The sequence below is a fragment of the Cajanus cajan genome, chromosome 8 (assembly GCF_000230855.2).
Source record: "Cajanus cajan strain Asha chromosome 8, NIPB_CcT2T_4, whole genome shotgun sequence".
NCBI classification, from domain to species: Eukaryota; Viridiplantae; Streptophyta; class Magnoliopsida; order Fabales; family Fabaceae; genus Cajanus; species Cajanus cajan.
Window position 1 is genome coordinate 15,524,256 of NC_138524.1, and position 24,806 is coordinate 15,549,061.

Sequence of the window (24,806 nt, forward strand, 5' to 3'; positions counted from 1 at the left end):
ATTTCAAAGGAACTTCTTTTGAAGGTTTGAATATAAACCTAAAAACTTTGTTGGAATTTGGATGTTTAGACTCTGTCTTGATCCACCCAACAGAAAAATTTAATAGCTTCTTTTCCTCCATAAACGAAGCTATTACCACACTTCAAGCTATTTTTATGTGCCATATGGCCTTAAAATAGTAACTTGTCCAAAATGGTTTTAGGTCTCGACTTTATCATAGGTAGAATAAGTGATCAAATATCTCCCAGATATAGGATCAATACAAACCCTTTGATAACTTCTTTAGGATCAAACGGTATACAATTCCTTCCTCCCCAGATCTTTGAATCTAGGAGAAACCAAGGAATAGAATGGCAAACTCATCTGAATTCTGGATCTTCCAGAACTGCTATCACAGCTCCACAAACTGCCATTTTGACAAATAGGAGAAACAGCCTTTCAGTCAGATTTTCTGATTATGAGAGTGTTAGAAACCTTGACACAGAAGAGGAAGTTCCTGAAGAAGAGGAAGAACCTTCTAGAAGATCTTTTATGAACATATGGACTGGAGAAGTTTCATACGTTCATGAGTCTTGGAAGACAAAAGATTCTTCGACACAATCCCAACTTTCCCCTAAATTACTTTTAGCTGTTGAAAAATGGGAAAAACAAAAATCTTCAGAAAAGATTTTACAAAATTTTAAAAATGAGGACACTGATGACGATGATGAGGAAGACGGGTTTTATGGCTGATGCTTACACAGGAAGTAGTAGTTTTCCCCATGATTATCGTAATAATTATGAAATGGAAAATTACGACTTAGGATTTATTCCTAGAGAACAAATAGTTACTCCTTTTAATTATACCTTAGGAGATAACATAAAATCAAAAGGAAAGAGACTTCCTATCGAACCCAGTTTTGATATGTCCTCTCTTCTTTTAAACATAGGAAAAGTTGATCCCCAACTTTTGCCGAATTATATAGAACAATGGTCTGCCGTTGTTATAAGAAATTACAAAGTTCATCATGAGAACCATGTTTCAAGTGGTGAAGAAATGGTTGCGCGAGCTGAAACATATCTTGGAGATATTTCTAAGGCTTGCTGGGAATCCTTCAAAAAACAATTCCCTGAACAAATTAAAACAAATTTGATAGATCCCGGTCCAGTTTTCTGGGTTTTCTAACCTCTTTGTGGTATTGTTGGGGTGTATATATCTGCTTACAGATATCTGTGTCAGCCATTTTAATCTGTTTATTAATGGCTATATTAGTGCAGGTATCCTCCATAATTTTCATTATATGTTGGATACGAACAGCAAGATTGTTCATAACTGGATCAATCTGATCATCATTCCAGTTATCTCTTATTTTCTATCCTAATTTTCCAGGAAGTTTTAGGAACAATTTTTCACCTAGATTCCTATCTGTGAAACCTCCAGCTATGGAAGCATACATAAGATAATCCTGGATAAATTGTTTTATTTTACCAAAATTCTGGCCTCTAAGAGAGAAGTAGAAATACTCCTCGAACACATAGAGAGTATACAAAAAACCCAAAATCTTATTTTCAGTAAGATTAGGGATTTAGAAGACAAAATTGATAAAGCTTACGCTTTATTAAAACAAAAAAAACCTACAAAAGGAGATCTAGATAAGATTTCCAACCAACTTTCTAATCTTAGTCTAGGAAGAGACAAAGGTATAGTTTCCAAACCTATAACCAACAAATATATTCTAGCCAAGCCTAGAAAATGAGTTCAACCTCTAGGTTATAATCTAATGAATGTTGCATTAGATGACCCCATAACTTGTGATCACAATATACATTTCTTTGCAGGACCCGAACACGTTGAGTGTTTCTTTTGCAAACGATTTTTACACATTACATTTAGGGCTCATTGCCATGAATGTTATAAAAAATTTTGTAAAGAATGTTTTACAAAATTTTATAAAAAAGATTTTCCTAAACAAGATCAAGATGTTGATATTGATAAAGGGAAAGCTGATCTTTTAAATAAAAGAATATCTGTTTTAGAAACAAGACTAAATCAGATGGAAAAAACTGTCAATTTTCTTTATGAAAATTTCGAAAAACAAAACATGAATGCTATTACCAATTCTGGACCTAGTTCTTCGACTGGTTTAATGGCTTTACAAAACACACCTATAGCTGAAGCTATTAGTCACCAACCTGGTATTATAGGCTGGAAAATTCCGGATCTTCTGGTACAGAAGAGAGTTTATTATAAAACATAATAAATAAAATCTAAAATCTATAATAATTTCTTTGATACAAATATGTAATTAATTTTAATATATAATAAATTTAATATCATAATATTTATTATAATTTTAGTTATGATTTATATAACCTTTTGATTTAATATTAAATTTCTTTTGATTAGAATATTTTAATATATTTTATTTGAAATATCAATTAATATATTTTATTATATTTTTATTTTAATTTATTATAAAATAATTAGAATATTTAATTTAGCATTATGAAAAAAATAACTATTATAAGATTTAATTTATTTAATTTTATTATTTATTATAATACTTTTTAATCACCGTATTGACTAAAAAATTATTTTTAAAAAAAATATATTTCAAAATTTTAGTTAATTCATAAAAAAAATTATTATAAAAACTAAAATTAAATAACTTAGTTAAAAAATTACTATAGTTAATAAATTAATGTAGAATTTGTTTAAAAAAATGTTTTCAAAAAAATCTGAAAATAAATAATAAAACACAATTGTTTCCTCTTATTGTTTCCCTCTTGAGCGCGCCCCAATCTGAAAAATCTGAAGTCACCACTCTCCCTCCTCCTCCACCTGCTCTCGTATTCTTCTTACATTAGGGTTTTCATCTCACTTCAATCCCACGCTCTTTCTTCGCTTAACTCATCGTTTATTTTCGCTTTCAGCTGTTAGCCCCCAGGATAGGCTACTTGCCTTTGTTGATTTCGCTTTTGAAGCCTCACTTCAGCACCGCGCTTCCCCCTGGAGTTGACACCATTTGGTTTGAATACAAGGGCCTTCCTCTTAAGTGGTGCGTCTACAATGCTTTTTTCACTCTCGCATCGCGTTGCACTCACCAATTTGTTCATGATTCGTGCAGGTATATACCCACTGGTGTTCTTTTGATCTTCTATGCGTGGAGCCCGAGAGGCCGTGGAATTTGACGGTAAAGATTTTTATTTTGTTTTCATCTGCTGCTTATCAAATGAATATAGCTCCATGTGCTATGAGGTATTTTTTGATTTTGGGAGGGGAAGGGGAGTAGGGCTTAAAATTAAATAGTAAGATTGCTTAAAGAAATTAGGAGGGATTTATTACAACGTTTTTATGCTAGCTACAATCAATCTGTACTTAAAAATAACGAAAATTGTATTCAACATCAAGAGAGACTGTAGTCTGGGATTCTAATTTCTGTTGATTTTCCACATTAAGTTGGCATGTCTCTTCCTGAATCCTATATGTCAGTTTTAAAAAAAAAACTGTCAAAACATGAATGTAGCATATTCCGTGACAATAATTTTGTTTTTGTTTGTTAATTTACAGAAATGATTTACTTATGCAATTTAAAAGTTAAAGTTACTATCTGTTTTAGTTTTTCTAGTTTAGTTTCTTGTAGTCTGATCAGACCTCAGGAATGTCTTTTTCTGCATCAATTTCTTCTTGTGGTATCTGCTCCTCTATGGTATATGTCATTATTAATTGAGCTTCAGGCTGTATCTCTTTTTGACAATTCTTATTAATTGCATCGTTTGACATTGTAGTAGGCAATGTAACAGCCCAAACAACCCGCATGTAGATATTGTCCGCTTTGGCCCACGGCCTCACGGATTTGTTCTTGGCAATGGCACGCATGCCACCCCAAAACGCGTCTACACAAGGAAGGTGTCCACACCCATATATATGGCATGCTTCGTTCTCCTTCCTAACCGATGTGGGACTATATCCACCCCCCTCAAGGGAGTCCAGCGCCCTCGCTGGCACACCGGCCCGGGTCCCGGCTCTGATACCAATGTAACAGCCCAAGCAACCCGCATGTAGATATTGTCCGCTTTGGCCCACGGCCTCACGGATTTGTTCTTGGCAATGGCACGCATGCCACCCCAAAACGCGTCTACACAAGGAAGGTGTCCACACCCATATATATGGCATGCTTCGTTCTCCTTCCTAACCGATGTGGGACTATATCAAATCCGTGAGGCCGTGGGCCAAAGCGGACAATATCTACATGCGGGTTGCTTGGGCTGTTACATTGGTATCAGAGCCGGGACCCGGGCCGGTGTGCCAGCGAGGGCGCTGGACTCCCTTGAGGGGGGGTGGATATAGTCCCACATCGGTTAGGAAGGAGAACGAAGCATGCCATATATATGGGTGTGGACACCTTCCTTGTGTAGACGCGTTTTGGGGTGGCATGCGTGTCATTGCCAAGAACAAATCCGTGAGGCCGTGGGCCAAAGTGGACAATATCTACATGCGGGTTGCTTGGGCTGTTACATTTTATATAGTGTATACAAACGTATATATAAACATATTTCAATCCATCATTTAAGTCAATATCATAATTATTTAATATTTATAACTCATGTCAATCTCATAATCATTTCCACATACGTAATTCATGTCAATCCAACAATTAACACTATGCCAAGACCTCGCCACGTTTGACACAAGTGATACAGGTTAATTGCCTCACTCAACCCACACCAGACCAGGGGTCACGCCCTCCCTGTAGCATCACTTACCCAGGGGCCGTGTCGTCCCTCACCATTTTGGTGTGAGGAAACACAATCACATTACAATCAATACAATCTCTTGCAATTAACCCTATGCCAGGGCAGCCATGAACGACATAAGTGGTGGTGTTAACTGTCTTTCTCATCCCACACCATGCTAGGGTCACGCCTTCCCTGTAGCACCACTTATACAGGGCCGTGCCATCCTAGTCATTGATGTGAGACATCACAATCACATCCATATCACAACCATACAACATTTCAACTCATAATTCAACTTCTATCACTTACGCAATTTCATATGCATAACACATAAGACAACAAAATAGAGTTTACATACTCCTCAATCATTCTTAATAATTCCAACAAAATAAAGCAAGTTCATTAATATATAAATATGATACATGTCATATATTTATTGATTCAACACTCAACTTATTACATACTTAATACATCATATTATATTCCCTTAATTATAATTTATCTAAATTGTCCGTTAATGCAGTTCATTAATCCAATATTAAAGATAATATATACAGATGATAATAGAGAAAATATAAATTAACTCCAGTAAAGGTGGCAGTGCCTCCTAGTTAGGAATCCATTTATATTTTCCAAATCATGTAATAAAAATATAACAAAGATGTACATTTTAGTCTTTTATCAAAAACGTTTAAATTACAAATTAATAGGAGGCTCAGCCTTCCATTCAGATAAATTAAACATGCTTCTGAGAAATTCTACCCAATACCCTCATGTATTCTACATATAAATAACCCTCTTTTCTCCCGTACCTGGATGAATAGAAACTTGAGCAGAACCTCCTCTCTTTTTCTTAAACCGGGATCAAACTAGAGCAGAACCTCCTCTTTTTCTTTCTCTCTTTTTCTCTCTTCTTTCTCCCTCTCTATCTCTCTAGAATTTCCCTCTCTCTAAAATTGTGAATTTTCAAAACTCTAGGCCTCTATTTATAGAAATTTTGAAGTTACTATGCACAGGTTACTATTCATTAAAATAATATTATTTCATTATTATAATATTAAAGTTACTATGCACTATTCATTAAAATATTAGAATTAATTAAATTTTGAAACTCAATTCCGCAGCCCCCCTTCGGTTCCGCAGCATGTTTAATTTATCTGAATGGAAGGCTGAGCCTCCTATTAATTTATAATTTAAACGTTTTTGATAAAAGACTAAAATGTACATCTTTGTTATATTTTTATTACATGATTTGGAAAATATAAATGGATTCCTAACTAGGAGGCACTGCCACCTTTACTGGAGTTAATTTATATTTTCTCTATTATCATCTGTATATATATTATAACTAAGCGACTCATGAACGGTTGGATCATTGAACTATTAAACATTGAATTATTGACCCTTGGAATATTGAACTTTTGGATTATTGGATTAATGAACTGCATTAACGGACAATATCTACATGCGGGTTGCTTGGCCTGTTACATTGGTATCAGAGCCGGGACCCGGGCCGGTGTGCCAGCGAGGGCGCTGGACTCCCTTGAGGGGGGGTGGATATAGTCCCACATCGGTTAGGAAGGAGAACGAAGCATGCCATATATATGGGTGTGGACACCTTCCTTGTGTAGACGCGTTTTGGGGTGGCATGCGTGCCATTGCCAAGAACAAATCCGTGAGGCCGTGGGTCAAAGCGGACAATATTTACATCCGGGTTGCTTGGGCTGTTACAGCCCAAGCAACCCGGATGTAAATATTGTCCGCTTTGACCCACGGCCTCACGGATTTGTTCTTGGCAATGGAACACATGCCACCCCAAAACGCGTCTACCAAGGCAAGTCCTGCCAACCCCATCAGAGTAGCGCAGCGACCCCACATGGCCAGATATTGTCCCCTTTGCCCTCAGGCCTCAGGGTTTTGTTCTAGGCAATGCCCTCATGGCATCCCTAAACGCGTCTACACAAGGAAGGTGTCCACACCCATATATATGGCATGCTTCGTTCTCCTTCCTAACCGATGTGGGACTATATCCACCCCCCCTCAAGGGAGTCCAGCGCCCTCGCTGGCACACCGGCCCGGGTCCCGGCTTTGATACCAATGTAACAGCCCAAGCAACCCGCATGTAGATATTGTCCGCTTTGGCCCACGGCCTCACGAATTTGTTCTTGGTAATGGCACGCATGCCACCCCAAAACGCGTCTACCAAGGCAAGTCCTGCCAACCCCATCAGAGTAGCGCAGTGACCCCACATGGCCAGATATTGTCCCCTTTGCCCTCAGGCCTCAGGGTTTTGTTCTAGGCAATGCCCTCATGGCATCCCTAAACGCGTCTACACAAGGAAGGTGTCCACACCCATATATATGGCATGCTTCGTTCTCCTTCCTAACCGATGTGGGACTATATGGTTAGGAAGGAGAACGAAGCATGCCATATATATGGGTGTGGACACCTTCCTTGTGTAGACGCGTTTTGGGGTGGCATGCGTGCCATTGCCAAGAACAAATCCGTGAGGCCGTGGGCCAAAGCGGACAATATCTACATGCGGGTTGCTGGGCTGTTACTTTTGGTATCAGAGCCGGGACCCGGGCCGGTGTGCCAGCGAGGGCGCTGGACTCCCTTGAGGGGGGGTGGATATAGTCCCACATCGGTTAGGAAGGAGAACGAAGCATGCCATATATATGGGTGTGGACACCTTCCTTGTGTAGACGCGTTTTGGGGTGGCATGCGTGTAACATTCCAAAAAATTTTATTTTTATGTATTGGAATTATTAGAAAGTTTATCATATTTTTATACGAATTTTACTATTCACGTATACGTATTGTACTATTTACATATACGTATTTTACTATTCATATATACGTATTTTACTATGCAATTGCATAGTAAATGGCTGCTGAAGGGAGCTCACGAGGGAAGCAAGTTTCCATTTATAAATGAATTTGAATATTTTAATGAATAGTGCATAGTAACTTATAATATTATTTTAATGAATAGTAACCTATGCATAGTAACTTCAAAAATTCTATAAATAGGAGCTTAAGGTTTTTGAAAATTCATAATTTTAGAGAGAAGAAATTCTAGAGAAATAAAAAGAGAGAATAAGAGAGGAGGTTCTGCTCTAATTCCGGTCCCGATTTAAGAAAAAAAGGAGGAGGTTCTGCCCAAGTTCCTATTCATCCAGGTACGGGGGAAAAGGGAATTATTTATATGTAGAGTACATGAGGGAATTGGGTAGAGGAATAATTTCTTAAGATCACGTTTAATTTATCTGAATGGAAGGCTGAGCCTCCTATTATTTTGTAATTTAAATGTTCTTGATAAAAGACTAAAATTTACATCTTTGTTATATTTTTATGATTTGGAAAATATAAATGGATTCCTAACTAGGAGGCACTGCCACCTTTACTGGAGTTAATTTATATTTTCTTTATTATTATCTATATATATATGTATTCCTAGTTTTTCACTATATTGTAAGGGTAGTACTTATAAGACTTAATCTGGTATGTATGAGTTTGAATTATCACATTGATTCCATGTTCTATGTATGATTGAGGTTGGATTGAGGGGAAAAGGTTTTGGTTAGGGTTTTCATGATTTCTTCATGATTTCCATGGATTAATGGTTAAAACTTAATTTTATTGCTTAAAATGATGTTTTTTGATATTGTTTATGTTTTTTTTAATGGTTCAAATTCGTGTAATTTGGATTGAATTCATGATTGGAAGGAATTTTCAAGGTTTTCATGGGTTGCTGGTTGCAGAATGCGCTGGGCGCGCTGAGTGCAAGTCTGGGAGCTGAGCGTGAATATTTTGATTTTGAGGTCTTAATGAAAGTTGTAGCCTTGGATTTTAGCTTTCCAATGGCGTTGGAATCACCCAAAAAGGAGGTCTAGAACTCCAGATATGGATGTTTTAGTGAAGAGGGGTCAAGCTGTCAGCTTTATCTATAGCTGTTGCGGTTTTTATCATTTTTCACAAAGTAGATGATGGAATTAGGACTTGATGTCTTCATGAGAGTTATAGGAAATTTTCTTATCTTTCATATGAAATAAGGATTAGCATGGTAGGAGTAGTATAACCCCTGATACGCTGTTTATAGTTTATACTAATTATTCTATTGATTATTATATTAGTTATTGTTACGTTATTTGATGGATGATATTGATGTGAATTTGAATTATGAGTTGAGATATTGTATGATTATGATTGTGATGTCTCACATTGATGACTAGGATGGCACGACCCCTGGGTAAGTGGTGCTATAGGGAAGGCGTGACCCTAGTATGATGTGGGATGAGTAGGACAGTTAACACCACCACTTATGTCGCTTATGGCAGCCCTGGCATAGGGTTAATTGCAAGAGATTGTATTGATTGTAATGTGATTGTGTTTCCTCACACCAAAATGGCGAGGGACGGCACGACCCCTGGGTAAGTGATGCTACAGGGAGGGCGTGACCCCTGGTCTGGTGTGGGTTGAGTGAGGCAATTAACCTGTATCACTTGTGTCAGATGTGGCGAGGCCTTGGCATAGTGTTAATTGTTGGATTGGCACGAATGTTGTATGTGAATATGATGAGTAATTGATATATATATATATATATACACTATATAATGAGTTATGATGAAATTATACTGTGATATGATTGAATGTATTTTGCATATAGATAATTTTTCTTTTCTCACCGTATAAATTGTTGATATTTTAGGTGGAGAGGATCCAACTGCAAGTGGTATATAGAATGCCATCCGTTAATTTGGGAAATGCTCTGATAGTGTGACATCGGGGCAAGAGGATCTCTAGGATAGAATATTTGGTATTGTAATAAATGTTATTTTCTTTGAAAAATGTGTAAACTCTTGAATTTTATCTTTCAAGTTTTATTTTTCAGTCAGAACAGTTATTAAGTATTATGTGAACCCTTTTACCAACTTAAAAAGTTTATTTTCCTTAATTTTTTTTATTTATTATATTTCGATATATGTGTTGGGGTAGTAAGGGTGTCACATTTAGTGGTATCAGAGCCGGTTCCCGGGCCGGTGTGCCAGCGAGGGCGCTGGACTCCCTTGAGGGGGGGTGGATATAGTCCCACATCGGTTAGGAAGGAGAACGAAGCATGCCATATATATGGGTGTGGACACCTTCCTTGTGTAGACGCGTTTTGGGGTGGCATGCGTGCCATTGCCAGAAACAAATCCGTGAGGGCTGCGGCCAAAGCGGACAATATCTACATGCGGGTTCTTGGGCTGTTACAACATTGGAGCTCTGAGAGTTTCAAAAATAAGAGTTCCACTGCCAAGGCAAATCGAGCTGTTGATAAGGGGGCTTCAGCATATTGTGGTGGCTCTATATCCACAGCAGCTCATTATGAGAAATTGGTATTTTTATTTCAACTTTAATCTCAATATTATATGACTCTGATACTATAATTAAAAATCAAGCTGCATAGTTTTAATCTGTGGGTGAGGAACAATAAACTGCTATTGAAATTGAAATGACAGTGAATAAACTACAAAATTATTAATAAAACTTAATTGAAGTAAAACAAAAGAATAGAACATGGTGGGAAAATTAAAAAATACACATACCCTCCTTCTTGCTTTTGAATAGATTATGCTTCCTCATCATAAGTACAACCTGTAGTTTTAGAGTAGGGATCATTGCACCAAGAGTCAGAGAGACAAAAGTATAGCTACATCAGTAATGTTAGAATTAATCATAATGTCCAAGTTAATCATAAACTCATATTCTGGACATAAAATTCAAAATGTAAGATTCCCACTCCGTAAGTTTCAATAGTTGAAATGATAACACTTAGTTAACTTGAAGAAGTAATTAGATTTTACTGTGTCTAAATTCTGTTTTGATAGAAAGTGTATCATACTATTATTATTAACCGAGTCATGCCATGGAAAGTAGATTTGGCGATTTTTCTGGATATGTTTTCGGTTCATAATCCTATTGAGCCAAATAAAAGTAGATAGACATAAAAAGTAAAAACTAACCATGATCCTGACCTTGGCTTCACTATCTAGGATTACAGACACTGATCTAGGCATGTACTTTCCTGTTCAGACATAATTGAAGTAATGCACAAATTAGAAAATCACATGATGCATACTGCATAGTAGTTAAGAATTATGCCACTGCATAACAGGGCTGCATCATAACTGTACCTTCTGGTGTTTCTACATATAACTCAGCACCCTGTGCAAGAATGGATCTGACTTTTTCAAAGTCAAAGTCTAAATCATTGTTGTCTTCAAGGGGCAAGATAGGAACTCCCCCATTCAATCTGTTCTTGCATCCTGATCTTACTTTAAGTGTGGCTGCTCCTTTTAATGCTGCAGTTGGCAACAGTTTTTGGTCCATAAATCATTTATCAATTTGGGATTCCGGGCTGCGTTAATAAAAGACAAGTTGTTTTATTGTTTGCAGCATTTTTTTAATTGTGAAAATTATATTATTTCAATTATTTATTATATGAAAATTATATTATTTTATAGTTGATATAATTAAATAAAATTTTGTTTAGATACGTTGATAGAAAAGAGATTTTAAAATGTTTAATTTTCTTTATATGTGGTAGAAAAAGTTATTTAGTAAATCAGTTTAAAAGAAGGCAAAAAAAACACCGCTGAAAAATATTTATAAGCTTCAAATTTTCAACTTCACAAGAATAACTTATATTTTAGGAAAAGAAATCTGTTTATAAATTTAACCTATTGTTTCAAACATATTTTTTTTTGTGAACAATTTCTTTTCTGAACAAAATAGTTGAAATTAAGAGATTTAATCTCTCCCAATCACCATCTCAGTATAACAACAAAATAAATTAGAAAAAAAGATGAAGAAGGAGATTATAGGCCCTTTTAATGTAATTCTTGTGCTTGTGTGGCTTTTGGCTGTGTTAGAAATTGTTGAATAAAAATGGTGTTCAAATGATTTGTGAGCTGATTCCGCCTTCTTGTTCTGAAAAATATATTCAAAAAGTATAGGAGATTGATAGAAAGCCAATAGAGGGTTAGTTTTTAATTTTCTTAACATGTGGGATTATTTGAAGAAAAATTGAGAAATGCCTTGGGTTAAGAAATTCATGGGTAGAAGAGTTTAGTATAAATAGGGCTATTTCTTGATGAATTTGATACCTCTTGCTTTTTCTGGAAGAAGCTGAATGTTAAATAGAATATTTTAGCTTAGTTCAAGAGTTTTGGTGATTGAAAGAAGGGTAGTCCTTACTCCTTAGAAATTTTTTTATGTGGAAGGATAGTTTTATTGCATTAAGTTGGGAGAAACACAATACTCTGACGTGTTAGAAGTTGTGGTTAATATATTGAGAAGCCAACACTTGGTAGTAGGACACTTGGATGGTCAGGTTATCACATTTTGTTATCTAGTTGCGGTGACTGAATCAAAGCTATTCTGGGAGGAACCATTAGGGTCTTGTTTATCTGTTCTGTTTATTCAATTCTAGAATATTAACATTTGTTTAGGTTTTTATTAATATATGTCCTCTGTGAGGATGTGAAAAATGACTGTAAAATTTCTTAGAGCGTTTATGAATTCTGTGTATAAACTTGTTAATTCATGGATTGGATTTTAATTTTGAAGTTAAATGATTGGTTTTTACTTCTTTGTGCTTGATCGGAGTCATGTTGTAATTACTAATTACTAAAGTTACAGCAGAAAGATAAATATATATATATATATATATATATATATATATATATATATATATATATATATATATATATATATATATATATATATATATATATATATATAGTTGAACTGCTAACAACATAAACATGGAAAGAAAACATTGGTGGCTGCGGTTTGAATTAACATGTTAATGCGATGAATCATTGCATAAAGTTTATACTAACTGTATAGTCCGGGGCTGGCAGTGATGAATGAAAGGCTTGCATTTTTATTCCTTTTAAAAAATTTCATCATACTATGTTAAGTTTTTGTTTAATTGCAATTTTACTCTTCAAGTCATTGTGCCATTTTCTTATGTTCTAAATTGATTATGAAAAGAACTATTGGATCAGCCTACTAGTTAGATTATGGTAAAATATGCAATGGCTTATTTTAATCTTTCTGATCTTTGTAAGAAACAGATTATGACTGATATTTAACAAAAGAAGTTTACGTGAAAAATTGGGTGTTTACTTGGCACTTACAGATATCACTGTATAAATGTATATAAAGTTGATAGTGTTTAGTGTACAAAATTTGACTAGGACAAAATTTAGTTATAACTTTTTTTATGTATAATTAATATTGTTAGTATTAATTACTCATTAGAGTTGGTCTAATAATAGAAGAAATGAGTAGTATATATTAAATTGTAGGTTCTAATTTCATTATCATTATTATATAAAAAAAGAAGTAGCATTAACTGAATCTTAGCAGTCAAAGATGTCTTGAATCTTAGGGACCTTCTTTGCACTCGCAAATGTAGTTTCCAGTCATTTTTTGTTCTGTTACTCGACACACCGAAAAAAAAGGAATTCTGAGGACTTTTCTTTTCTTTGCTTCCCTTTGTTTACTTCTGCATACTCTTCTCTTTTGAAAGAGACACATGGCACTTGTGTGGTATGTAACATGCCTTATCAACACTATTAGCAATCTTAACAGACGGATTTAACATTTTGAACAAGTTTGAACGATTGCTTCCAACTATAGAGACTAAAATGGGTTCTCACTAGTTATAATATATTATAATTACTTCGAAGTTGTATTCCACTATTCATAATTAGATAAGTATTCAACACCTAATTAGTCGTATTAAAGAAGTTCTGATATCTAAAGATAATAAATATTTTAAAAAAATTGAAAGGAAAATTACTAAAAAAGAGTTTTTAATGACTAATAAATTATTAACTCAAACATGTAACATAAAAAAATTATGTTACGTAGTTGGGATTGTTATCCTGAAATGGGATTTCCAATGTCATTATCACATTTTGTAGCATAATTTGTGCAATGTTTCTAGTAGGACACTTGGATGGCCAGGTTTAAAGCTTTACTAAACATGTATGCTATAAGAGATTTCACCAATCATGTATGCTATAAAACCTTCTTTAATTGAGATTTAATAATATCATATCTAATTATTTCTCTCTACATATCAGAGACAAAAACTCCCTTGCAACAGCCATAAGCAATAGAAAAAATAAAATTGTAGACTTTAAAAATTTAAAGGCAAAGAGACATCTTTAAAAATGCTATATGCAAGCATTTTGCTTCAATCAGGTAAAAAAAAGGACTAGATTCATTGCACTATGCTATAAAATTTGAGGTTCAATATTTTAACGAAATACTTTATAACAAAATATTTTAACGAAATACTTTATATACTTTATAGAGAAATATATATGATGTTCTTGTAGATCCATTATACATGATGTATAAAATTTTATTTTTACTCTAAAAGATGATTTGTAAAACATATTTAAATATGTAGTCTAAGGAATTTCAACGACCACCAACTGCATGGGAGATAGTGGAGAAAACAAAAAAGTTGAAGACTGGAGATTGGGTTAATGACAAGACCCGGGACCTTGCTGTAAGTTTTACCTTTCAACTTTTCTAAATATATTTTGAAGTTTATCTTTATATATTAATTGTAAAAATATGATGTTTTAATTTATTTTGCAGGAAAGATATCAAAAACGTCGAGAAGAGGTCTTGCAGTGTACTGGGGAAGGAACATCTACACAAGAGTCTCTTGCCTCTATCAATGAAAATGAAATATATTTAGGTGTTGTAGGTGAGAATAATAAAGGACATGTCTATGGACTTGGTACTTTGAGCAAAAAGTTTAGTCGGTCAACACATGCTCAATCTACTTTAAGTCAACCTCCAATGGTAGAGGCAATAGAGGAAATGCGTCAAACAATTGACAAATTGAATGCTGAGCTTCTAGCAAAGGAAGATAAGGAGAGGATGCTTGAGCAAGAGATGGAACAATTAATGAAAAATCATGAGTTGCAAAATGAGCACATGAGACAGCAAAGTGAGCGTATGCATCAACAAGATCAGCAGATGCAGTTAATCTTACGACACTTTCAGATTAACTCTCTTATGCCAGGGCCTAGTTTACCAACTACCACTATGGATGACCCCAGACACCATGTTGAGGACGAGCAGCATGATCATGTTGATGACACACCAAAAGATTGTTGATTGTATGTGTATTTCTCTTTTATGATATCATATACTTGTTTTAGTTTTTATTATTAGTTAAATGTTATATACTCCTTTTGGATGCTTTTAGTTAGTTGTGTATTTGATGACTTATTTTGGATGTTTTATATTAATTGTGGTTTAGAAAATTTTATTTCATTTTTACTATTAGTTATTAGTTAAATGTTATTTTTTTTATTCTTTGTATTAGTTGTGGTTTTGTAGATTGTATCATATATTATATATTTTAATTACTTTTATTATGATATTATGACTATATTTGCATTATCAATTTTAATGTTATTGTTTCATTGTTAAACAGGTTCAAAATGAAAATGAAAATAAAATATATAGTGTTTAAGGTATAAAATTAGCGATCATGTCTAAAAATAAAGTAAGCCTAGCGACTGAATTTAGCGACCGAAAAAAATTAGTTTTTTTTTTCTCAAAAATAAAATTATGTTTAGCGACCGATTTAGCGACCGAAATGAAAATTAATTTTTTACTATAATAAAATTTAGCGACCGATTTAGCGACCGCAATAAAAATTAATTTTTTAAATAATAAAATTTAGCGACCGACTTAGCGACCGAATGAGAAATTATTTTAAAAAAAATAAATAAAAAAACACACTTAGCAACCACTTTAGCGACCGAGATTAAAGTCGTTTTTAATTAAAATAAATTTTGCGACCGATTTAGCGACCGAAATCAAAAATAATTTTTTATTTTAAAAAATGTTAGCGACCGAATTAGCGACGGAAAGGAAAATCATTTTTCAAAAATTCAAAAATAAATAACACAATTAGCGACCGAAATCAAAAATAATTTTTTATTTTAAAAGATGTTAGCGACCGAATTAGCGACGGAAAGGAAAATCATTTTTTAAAAATTTAAAAATAAATAACACAATTAGCGACCGATTTAGCGACTTTTTTTCGGTCGCTAATTTGGTCCCCATATACTATGGCGACCATAATCATAGTGACCAATTAGCGACCGAAATTTTCGGTCGCTAATCAGCGACCACCAGTATTTCCGTCGCTAAACAACTTTGCGACCAGGGTTTTTGCAACTACTTCAAATCGGTCGCTAATTCGGTCGCTAAAGTAAATAGCGACCGATTTGACCAATTTAGCGACCGATTTTGGTGGTCGCTAAAATCCTTTTTTTTGTAGTGGAATAAATTAATTGGTCTCCTCGGAGCGCATGAAGCAAGATTAAATAGCCGTGCCGATACAAATTCAGTTGAAAATACATTTCAATCAAAGCTTAAATTACAGTCTAAAAATAAAGAAGATGGAGGAAAAAAAAATACTGGAGAATATTCTAGAAACAAAGATTCTAGAAACTTCTCTGGAAACAAAAAAGATAAATACTCTTCATGTGGTATTTCCAATAAGCCGGGACATGCAGAAAAAGATTGTTGGCATCGTAGTAAGCCAATATGTCACTATTGCAATAAACCCAGTCACGTGGAGAAGTACTGTCGTAACAAAAATAAACATCAAGCAAATTTTATCGAAGAGCATAATCAAGAGCAACGTCTGTTCTATGCTAACCAAGAATCTTGTGACAATGGAGATGGAAGCTGGTACTTGGATAGTGGATGTAGCAATCACATTCATTTATTTGTGTTTTAACAATTCCAGTAGTTTTGTTCTTAAATTCACATTCATATTTATTAGGATTGTTCTCAAGTCACAAGTAGCCAATGAATGCTTAGTTACCTTCTAATCCCTGTGGATACGATATTTTTACTACTTGTACGGCCGGTACACTTGCCGTGATTGAGTCCGTTGAGGGAAGTAACCTAATCTATAATTATAAATAAAAGTACTTCAACGGAAATCTCAACAGTATATGGTATAAAACTATGACCAAATCAAGGATGATTGGCTATACCAACAGTGATTGGGCAGGATCAATAGATGACATGAAGAGTACATCAGGATATGCCTTCTCACTAGGATCTGAAATTTTCTCTTGGGCTTCAAAGAAGCAAGCAACAGTTGCACAATCAACAGCAGAAGCAGAGTATATAGCAGCTGCTGAAACTACAAGTCAAACAATATGGCTACGGAGAATACTTGAAGAAATGAGTGAACAACAAGGTGGATCGACAATTATATACTGTGACAACAAATCAGCAATAGCAATGGCAAAGAATCCAGTTTATCATCAAAGAACGAAACACATAGCCATCAAATATCACTTCATCAGAGAAGCAGAGACAACAAAACAAATTCAACTTGAATACTGCTCAACAGAAGATCAAGTTGCAGACATATTTACAAAGGCACTACCAAGAGCAAAGTTTGAACAACTACGAACTATGCTTGGAATTACCAAAATTTGCATCAAGGAGGAGTGTTAAATTATGATGCAAATTCTAGAAAAGAAAAGAGTATTCTAGAAACATAAGATAATTTGTATAAGAAAGAAGAAGAAAAATCTAGAAACATAAAAATAAGATGTATAAGTCTCTAGAAAAAACTAAAAGAGTGTAGAGACTTAAATAGTATAGAAAATTCTAGATATTTTCACCATCACCTAGAGATGGAGCACTATGCCTATAAATAGGCAAATTGGAACTTCATTGTAACATCAACAACATCAACAACAAATACCACAACTACTATTACTCTCTCAATACAAAAGTTTCTATTATTCCTCTAACTATTCCCTTGACAACTATCATATACTAACTGAAATTGATCTCTTTAACAAAATGAATAAACTCTAATTCTTTAGCAGAATTAACTAACTGACTTATTCTTCTATTAACAGTCAAAACTCAAAACTGACTACAATCCAATGGGTGGAAGAAGTTCTGCCAAAAATGGAAAACTTGTTAGCTAAATAAATAATGCAACAACAAACCTATGGAATCTTCATGATATCCAAAAGAAAGGAAATGGAAAGATGTTGAGATTTTCGTTAAAGCACTTTTGTTTAAATCTATAATTCAGTTAAATTCTATTAACGGTCTCAAACACGGCAAGTATACCGGCCCTTCAAGTAGTAAAATATCGTATCCACAGGGATTAGAAGGTAACATAAGCATTTATTGACTATTCGTGACTAAAGAATGATTCCAATTTGTAGTTTGTCACGTGAATGTGAATTAAAGATCATGACTACTGGAATGAAAGCTATAAAAATATTTGTTTGAGAGTGGAACAGGTTAGAAATGGTATTATGGTTTTGTAAGATTGTGGGGTCAGATTTCACCAAACGTTAAACTAATGAATCCATATTCTCTTGTTAAATTCATTGCTTAGTCAACCCAATAGTTTACTCAAACCTAATCCCTTAGAACAAGAGCCTAGGTGTGGATATTGAATATCAATTCCTTGAGTACCCAATATCTACACCTGCATTATGAGCTAGGGTTTATGACTACTAATGGGCCAAGCTCCATTCCTAGATACATTTCCCACTAGGCATTTGTTTCAGAGCTAGTTTCAAAGGTTATTTTCCAATACCCATGGAACCTATATCATGCAAGGAGAATCAATCCAAGACAAGCATTAAGAATAGAAACAACACAACAATGAATGAACAACATATATATATATATATCATTGAAAACGTGAGGATTACACTAGAATTCGTTGGTTACATCTAACCCCACAAAAAATAGGTAGAACCATTCAAAATGAAGGCAAAACAAAATAGAGATGAAGGGAGAAATGAAGAAACCGAAGGAAAGACCTACACACGAACAACTCCAAGCTCTGGGAATCCCTTCCACAGCTCCTAAAACTCGTCCAATCTGTGAATGAGGGAGAAACCCTCGAAAATGGCTTCAAATACGAGCCTAGGAGATCAGATTAGGGTTTCCCGCCAGCCACCTAAGTCTTCGCGCCCGGCGTAGAGTCTTCTGAGCACTCTCTGCCTCAGTATAAGCCTGGCGCAATTTCCTTTTACGCCTGGCGCAGTGTCTTCTAGAGGCTTTCAAGTATTCTCTGCCTTAGAGCAAGCCCGGCGCAATTCTCTATTAAGACCGGCGCAATACATTCCAGAGAGTTTTGAGGTACTCTCTACCTCGATCATGCCCGGCGAGGGTTAGTCTCGCGCCCGGCGCATGTGTGACTTCCAGAGGTGTAATAATCTGTTCTTCTCAAGCCCGGCGCGGGGTCATCTTGCACCCGGCGCAACCACTCTGCTATGCTCCTAAGCTCCTTAAGTTTCCAATCCCAAAGATCTTCAATCCTCAAATCTCTAGCTCAATACCTACACACAAAAAAATGAGGTGTATTAAGGTATTATTAGCTAAATATGGGTTAGCTATATCTACACAAAAGATGAATCAAAAAGGGAACAATTATCTTGCAATGGTGCAAAGAATGAGTAGAATTGTTCAATAAATCTCATTCAGAAAGAGGTATAATTGAGACTTAATAACTCCCCCAAACTTAGAACCTTGCTTGCCCTCAAGCAACAAGTAATTAATCTAGCAGATAACAAACAATGCAAGTGTGTCAAGTTCTACATCCTGGTTCACTTGTATTTTCTTTTCGCAAGCATGAACCTTAAATGAATTTTCAGTCACAATTATTGCAATGAAACATGACAAGGTGCAAACAAAGGTTTCAAAAGAGATCAAAGAGCTGAGAAGAATAATGACTATCTGTGTATACATTCTCACTAGGAAAGTGTTTCTCTCAATGCACACTAGTGTATTAGGGTGAGTGTTTCTCTCTAGTCTACTACTCACGCCACATGATTCAACTTTGCTCTTCGTTTCCAAATGAAACCAGTGGTAAAACAAATGCAAGCACTTATCACAAGGTCTTTATTAGGGCAATCTGGGTCAAGCAGAGTCAAGCAGTAGCAGTCTTATGGGTTTTCAAGAATTGAAGGTGCTATGGCTTAAGAGAGCAATTGGAATTTTTTTACAATGATATCCCTCTCCATACCCCAATACAACAATTTAGCACATGCCCTTTACCGGATCCAAGCCATTAGCCTTTATGAGATGCATATTTACACTTTTGCATCTTAATATTTTTGTTTTTGTTTTGTTTTGTTTTTCTCTTCTCTTTTTTTTTTTTTGTAATGGCTGACCACATACTTTCTTGTTCCCAAAAATTCCCATTCTTTAACTCCCCCAAACTTATTTGATGTCATCAATTTTATCTCTCAACCAAAGCAAAGGTTATGGTTAATTTTTCAGGGTTTGGGACAAGTAGAAGGTGTGGTGTTTAGGCTTAGGAAAGTATAAGTCAAGTGAAAAGTGAAAATGGCTTTTTGGCTTAGAGGGTTAACAAAATAAGGAAAATATGAATACCTTGATCACATAAATACACAACATAAGCAAACCACCAGGGAAACTCAAGCAAAGTCTATCATGCAACTTAAGCGTAGTTCACTCATAAGTATTTAGGCTCAAACCTCACCCGGCTATGCATCCACAAATTATCAAACTCAGCTCAGTTCTATGATCAACATTGTAACCCGCATGCAACTAGTCATGAACTAAAGATCTAACGTGACTTGAAAATGTCTAAGGTACACGCACCATAAACATCAAGCAAACCACAATCCAGAATCAACCACAAGCAAAGCAAGTATCAACAATATTAAAAACCGTGCTAAAGCAGAATATTCACAAAAAAAATTTTGAACCAACCAGAGTAATCACCAACAGACTAAATATAATAACTGAAACGGAGTTCTGAAACACAAATAGTTAAACAACTGAAATGAAAAGACAGAACATAAATGGCAAGAACAACAATAAAAACAACATAAAAATAGCTAAGTCAAGCTCCTTCTGCATCCATCCTCTAAGGGGCCTGGTCATCATCATGTCCGGGGTCTGCTCCATCACCCTCAACAGCTGGTGCTCCGTCCTCCTCAGCAGCATATGTAGTAGCTCCACCATCCTCAGCAGCATCTGTAGCAGCTCCACCCCCCCAAAGAAAGGGGTCTGGTCCCCAGGCCAACCAGTGTAGGCATGATAATCCGCGGTGGAGGGGAACTGGTAGTCAGGGGCAGAGTGCAGCGTGAAACTCCTGAAGGCATCTAAAAGGAAGGTCTGGCCACGGTGCAGAGATGCCTGCTGTTGCATGAAAGTATCCATCCAGCCCTCCTGCCTTTGCATAAAAGCATCTAGCCGGCCCTCCTGTCGCTGGATGAATGTGTCCATGCGACCCTCCAGAGCGTCAAAAAGCTGATGAATAGTAAGAGGAGGGCCTGGAGCAGCAGCATCATCCATGGGCATGTCCTCTTGTGGTCCGGCGACATGAATAGGCTCTGGAGCAGCAACGGCCGGTGGAGGGCGATCCTGGTAATAAGCAGAAATATATCGGCTGTCAATGGCCCTGCCAGGACCCTCAAAAGGCGGTGAGTGGACATCCACGCCTGCAAGCTAGCATAATTGTGTGATGAGTGAGGGATGTCCAAGGGCGGAGCTAGGGGCAGAGTTGGCACAGCCAAAAATCTCCATGCAGATGAGGCCGCCCAGGTCCACGGTCTTCTGGGTCATAATACAATACATGAGTATAGACCGGGTCCAATGCAAGTCGGAGATGTGTGAGCACGGGAGGATGTTGGTGTGCACCAATGCTGACCAAATCCTAACCACTGGCAGAAGATCTTGGCACTTCACATGTAGAGGCTGCTGAGATCAGTTCCTGTGGAACCCCAGTCCAGGCATGCATATGGCAGCCTCTACATCTGCAGGATCCATCGTGTTGGTGGAGTAGTTGTCGTACTCATTCACCTCATCAGCCCTCATTGCAGTCTCCAGAAATTGATTGATCGTTCGGGCATCATAGGGGACATGCACACCTCTAACATAGCTGGTGAATGGTGTAAGGCCCTCCTGTCTCATGGCATTGGTGTAAATTCCTTCACCACAGCGATGTTGGCCGGGAGTGGGTAGGAACCAAGCTTATCCCACCGGCGCTTGCGTAGCTCAGCCTGAAACTCTGGAGCCTCATTTGGCTCCAACTCAACTCGCCTCTCTAAAATAAATTTTCGGCTACTGATGGACTCGAAATGCTTCTCATTCCTCTCAATCAGGAAGAGATCAGAATAAGGCCGACTCGGCTTACGCGGGGGCTGACCCGATTTGCCTGCACGGGGTCGTTTGCTTGAGGAGGCCATCTGCAAAAATTAACAACAGAAATCCCAGGCAGACAAACATGAGCATAAAACATACAATGATGACCAGTGCAAATTACTCAAAAGGAAACTAGCCTTAGACTGAAACTGGGACCTAAAAAGAAACTAAAAACAATGAAAACAAGGGTTTAGAGGTGAATTGCGCCGGGCTTATGATTCATGCGCCTGGCGTAGAGAGTGTAGAAAACTCTCTAGAGTAGTTCGCGCTGGGCGTAAAATAGAATTGCGCCGGGCATACAACAACATTAAAAGCTTCTAGAATCTCTCGCGCCGGGCGCAAAAAAAAGAATTGCGCCGAGCGTACCACAGATTAAAAAACTCTCTCAACAAAAGGTATGTCGGGTGTAGTTCATCGCGCCCGGCTTGAATTCAACCAGAAAATCTTATAATCCGTTTGTGCCAGGCATGATTCGTCGCACCTGGTGGTAATGCACCCAGGGGGTTACTCTTTGTGAAACATTTCAGCCCTAAACCCCCAATGTGAGTTAACGAAACCCTTGAAAACTAAAAAACAAAGAAAAACGAAAACAGTAGGGCAAAGAGGGAAAGACAGCACGAAGTATGTACCTACTTGAGTGATGAGTTCTTGGAGGGAAAAAAGAAAGTGAATGTGCGCCCTTGAGAAGAAGATGCGTGGGGGGTGAGGAAGTTGAAAGAAGTTGAGACTGAGAGGGGGGAGAAGAGATTCAAAGGGAAAAGAGAGAAGGGAAGATGAGGGGTTGAGAGAAGAGAGGGAACACGATTTTGGGGAGTTGAGAGAAGGAGAAGGGAAAGGGTGAGTGTGTTGAGGGGGAGTGAGGCGTGAGATGTAACATCCCAAATTTTATTTAATGAAAAGAAATATTTTTTTTATGTATTTATTATGTGAATAAGTATTTTATTTATGTATTTTACTATTTACGTATACGTATTTTACTATTTATGTATACATATTTTTACTATTTATGTATACGTATTTTACTATTTATGTATACGTATTCATGAATAGTATTTTACTATTCATATGAATAGTAATTTTGAAAAAACGTAAGCGCTTACGCAAAACTCAAATTATTTGGATGAATAGTAATTATATTATTATTTTAATGAATAGTGTATTACTATGTATGCATAGTGAAAGGCTGCGTTTTCAGGGGCTGTCGACGTTTGAAGTTTCAAAATTATAATTAATTTGAATATAATAATGAATAGTGAATAGTGCATAGTAACTTATAATATTATTTTAATGAATAGTGCATAGTGCATAGTAACTTCAAAATTTCTATAAATAGGGACCTAAGGATTTTGAAAATTCATAACTAGAGAGAAGAAAAGTTTAGAGAGAAGGAATTCTAGAGAGATAGAAAGAGAAAATAAGAGAGAAGGTTCTGCCTAGGTTGTGAAAAGAGGAGGAGAATAGAGAAGGTTCTGCTCTAGTTCCGGTTCCGGTTTAAGGAGAAAGAGAGGAGATTCTGCCCAAATTCCTATTTATCCAGGTAAAGGGGGAGTGGGAAACCTTGCTTGGGGGTGTAGAAATAATTGTTAAATAGTCTGTTTGTTGGATTGGCTCCCGATCCCTTGCCTGTTGTTTATTTCTTTGAATATGTATTATTGATGTGTTTTGTTTTATATCTTATTTATTTACATATCAGAATCTGTTATTTGAATGGAAGGCTAAGCCTCCTAAGTATTTATAAATTTGTAATCTATTATTTAAATGGAAGGCTGAGCCTCCTTATTATCTTATATTACCTTTTAAGCTTCCTACTTTACTTAAAAGATCTTAATATATTATTATTGAAAAATATGATACCTAAGCAACCTCTGGACTGTTGGATTGTTGGACTATTGGACTATTGAACTGTTTGGACTGTTGGACTGTTTGGACTGTTGGACTATTGGACTATTGGACTATTAAATTGGATTATTGAAATAATTCTTAATTATGAAATATGAATATGATATGTGTAACATGCTAAAGGTGGAGTCTGTGAATGTATGACATGCATCATATGCACATATTACTCCAGGTGTGCCGCTGAGGCCGCATACCCACGACTAACAAGGTGTACCTTTGGGTCACCCACGATATGCTAACGAGGTGTATGAACACCAATGATAGGTGTACCTTAGGGTCACCGACAATTGTATAGGTGTGCCTTCGGGTCACCAATGATGATATGTGAACTTCCGTATGGCGCCACATGCATACATTAGTGAGTCAAGTCAAGAAAATCATTATACATAAGCATATATGTGAGATTGATTATATATGTGAATTATATTGCGTGTGTGTGTGCTATTTAACTTTTATTTCTATATCTGCAACTGAGTGAGAAGTTTCTCACTCCCTTGTCATTTTTGTGTATATTTAAATTATGATGCAGATAATTAGCATGAGGCTGAGGATGTTGGTGGTGAAGCTTAGGCTTCTGTTTGGGTTTCGCTCTGATAGGATGTGACATTGGGATTAGCTAGACTTATTGTTAAATTATTATTATTTTTCTTTTGTAATTTTTATGTTATTTATGTTGAAAGTGTGTATTTTTGTCATATTATAATTTTACTAAAAGATTATAAGTTAATTCCTAACTAGGAGGCTCTGCCACCTTTACTGGGATTAATCTATAATCTTTATTTTATTATTTCTTGACAATTTGATACTTACAGTTGAAAATTATGAATGTGCATCTTTTACCCAATGATACTTGAGATAATTATTTTATATTAGACTAAGAAAGAATTTATATATAGATGGTTTATATCTATTGAAAT

General features: G+C 36.0%; 2 protein-coding genes and 1 long non-coding RNA gene across 5 annotated transcripts in view; 2 read left to right on the plus strand and 1 right to left on the minus strand.

Moving 5' to 3' along the window:
* The first annotated feature begins 7,288 nt into the window (after nucleotides 1–7,288).
* On the plus strand, nucleotides 7,289–15,094 carry LOC145950850 (uncharacterized). Of its 2 annotated transcripts, none has more exons than XM_083062677.1 (4): nucleotides 7,289–7,901; nucleotides 8,484–10,100; nucleotides 14,195–14,296; nucleotides 14,389–15,094. In XM_083062677.1, the coding sequence occupies exons 2-4, from the start codon at nucleotides 9,894–9,896 to the stop codon at nucleotides 14,914–14,916; spliced, it is 837 nt and encodes a 278-aa protein (XP_082918803.1). In that variant the 5' UTR covers nucleotides 7,289–7,901; nucleotides 8,484–9,893; the 3' UTR covers nucleotides 14,917–15,094. The 2 variants fall into 2 exon arrangements, with proteins under 2 accessions (XP_082918803.1, XP_082918804.1); XM_083062678.1 differs by having other exon boundaries at nucleotides 9,431–10,100.
* Nucleotides 15,095–18,380: 3,286 nt separating this feature from the next.
* Nucleotides 18,381–24,806, minus strand: part of LOC109792037 (uncharacterized) — a 55,393-nt gene continuing 48,967 nt past the window's right edge. For both annotated transcript variants that reach the window (XR_014428440.1, XR_014428444.1), the window contains exon 5: nucleotides 18,381–19,154. The gene's annotated coding sequence lies outside the window, so the exon portion shown is untranslated. The remainder of the gene's footprint in view (nucleotides 19,155–24,806) is intronic.
* On the plus strand, nucleotides 22,421–24,782 carry LOC145950639 (uncharacterized). Its single transcript, XR_014428446.1, has 2 exons — nucleotides 22,421–23,527; nucleotides 24,419–24,782. It is a non-coding gene; the product is annotated as an uncharacterized LOC145950639 (long non-coding RNA).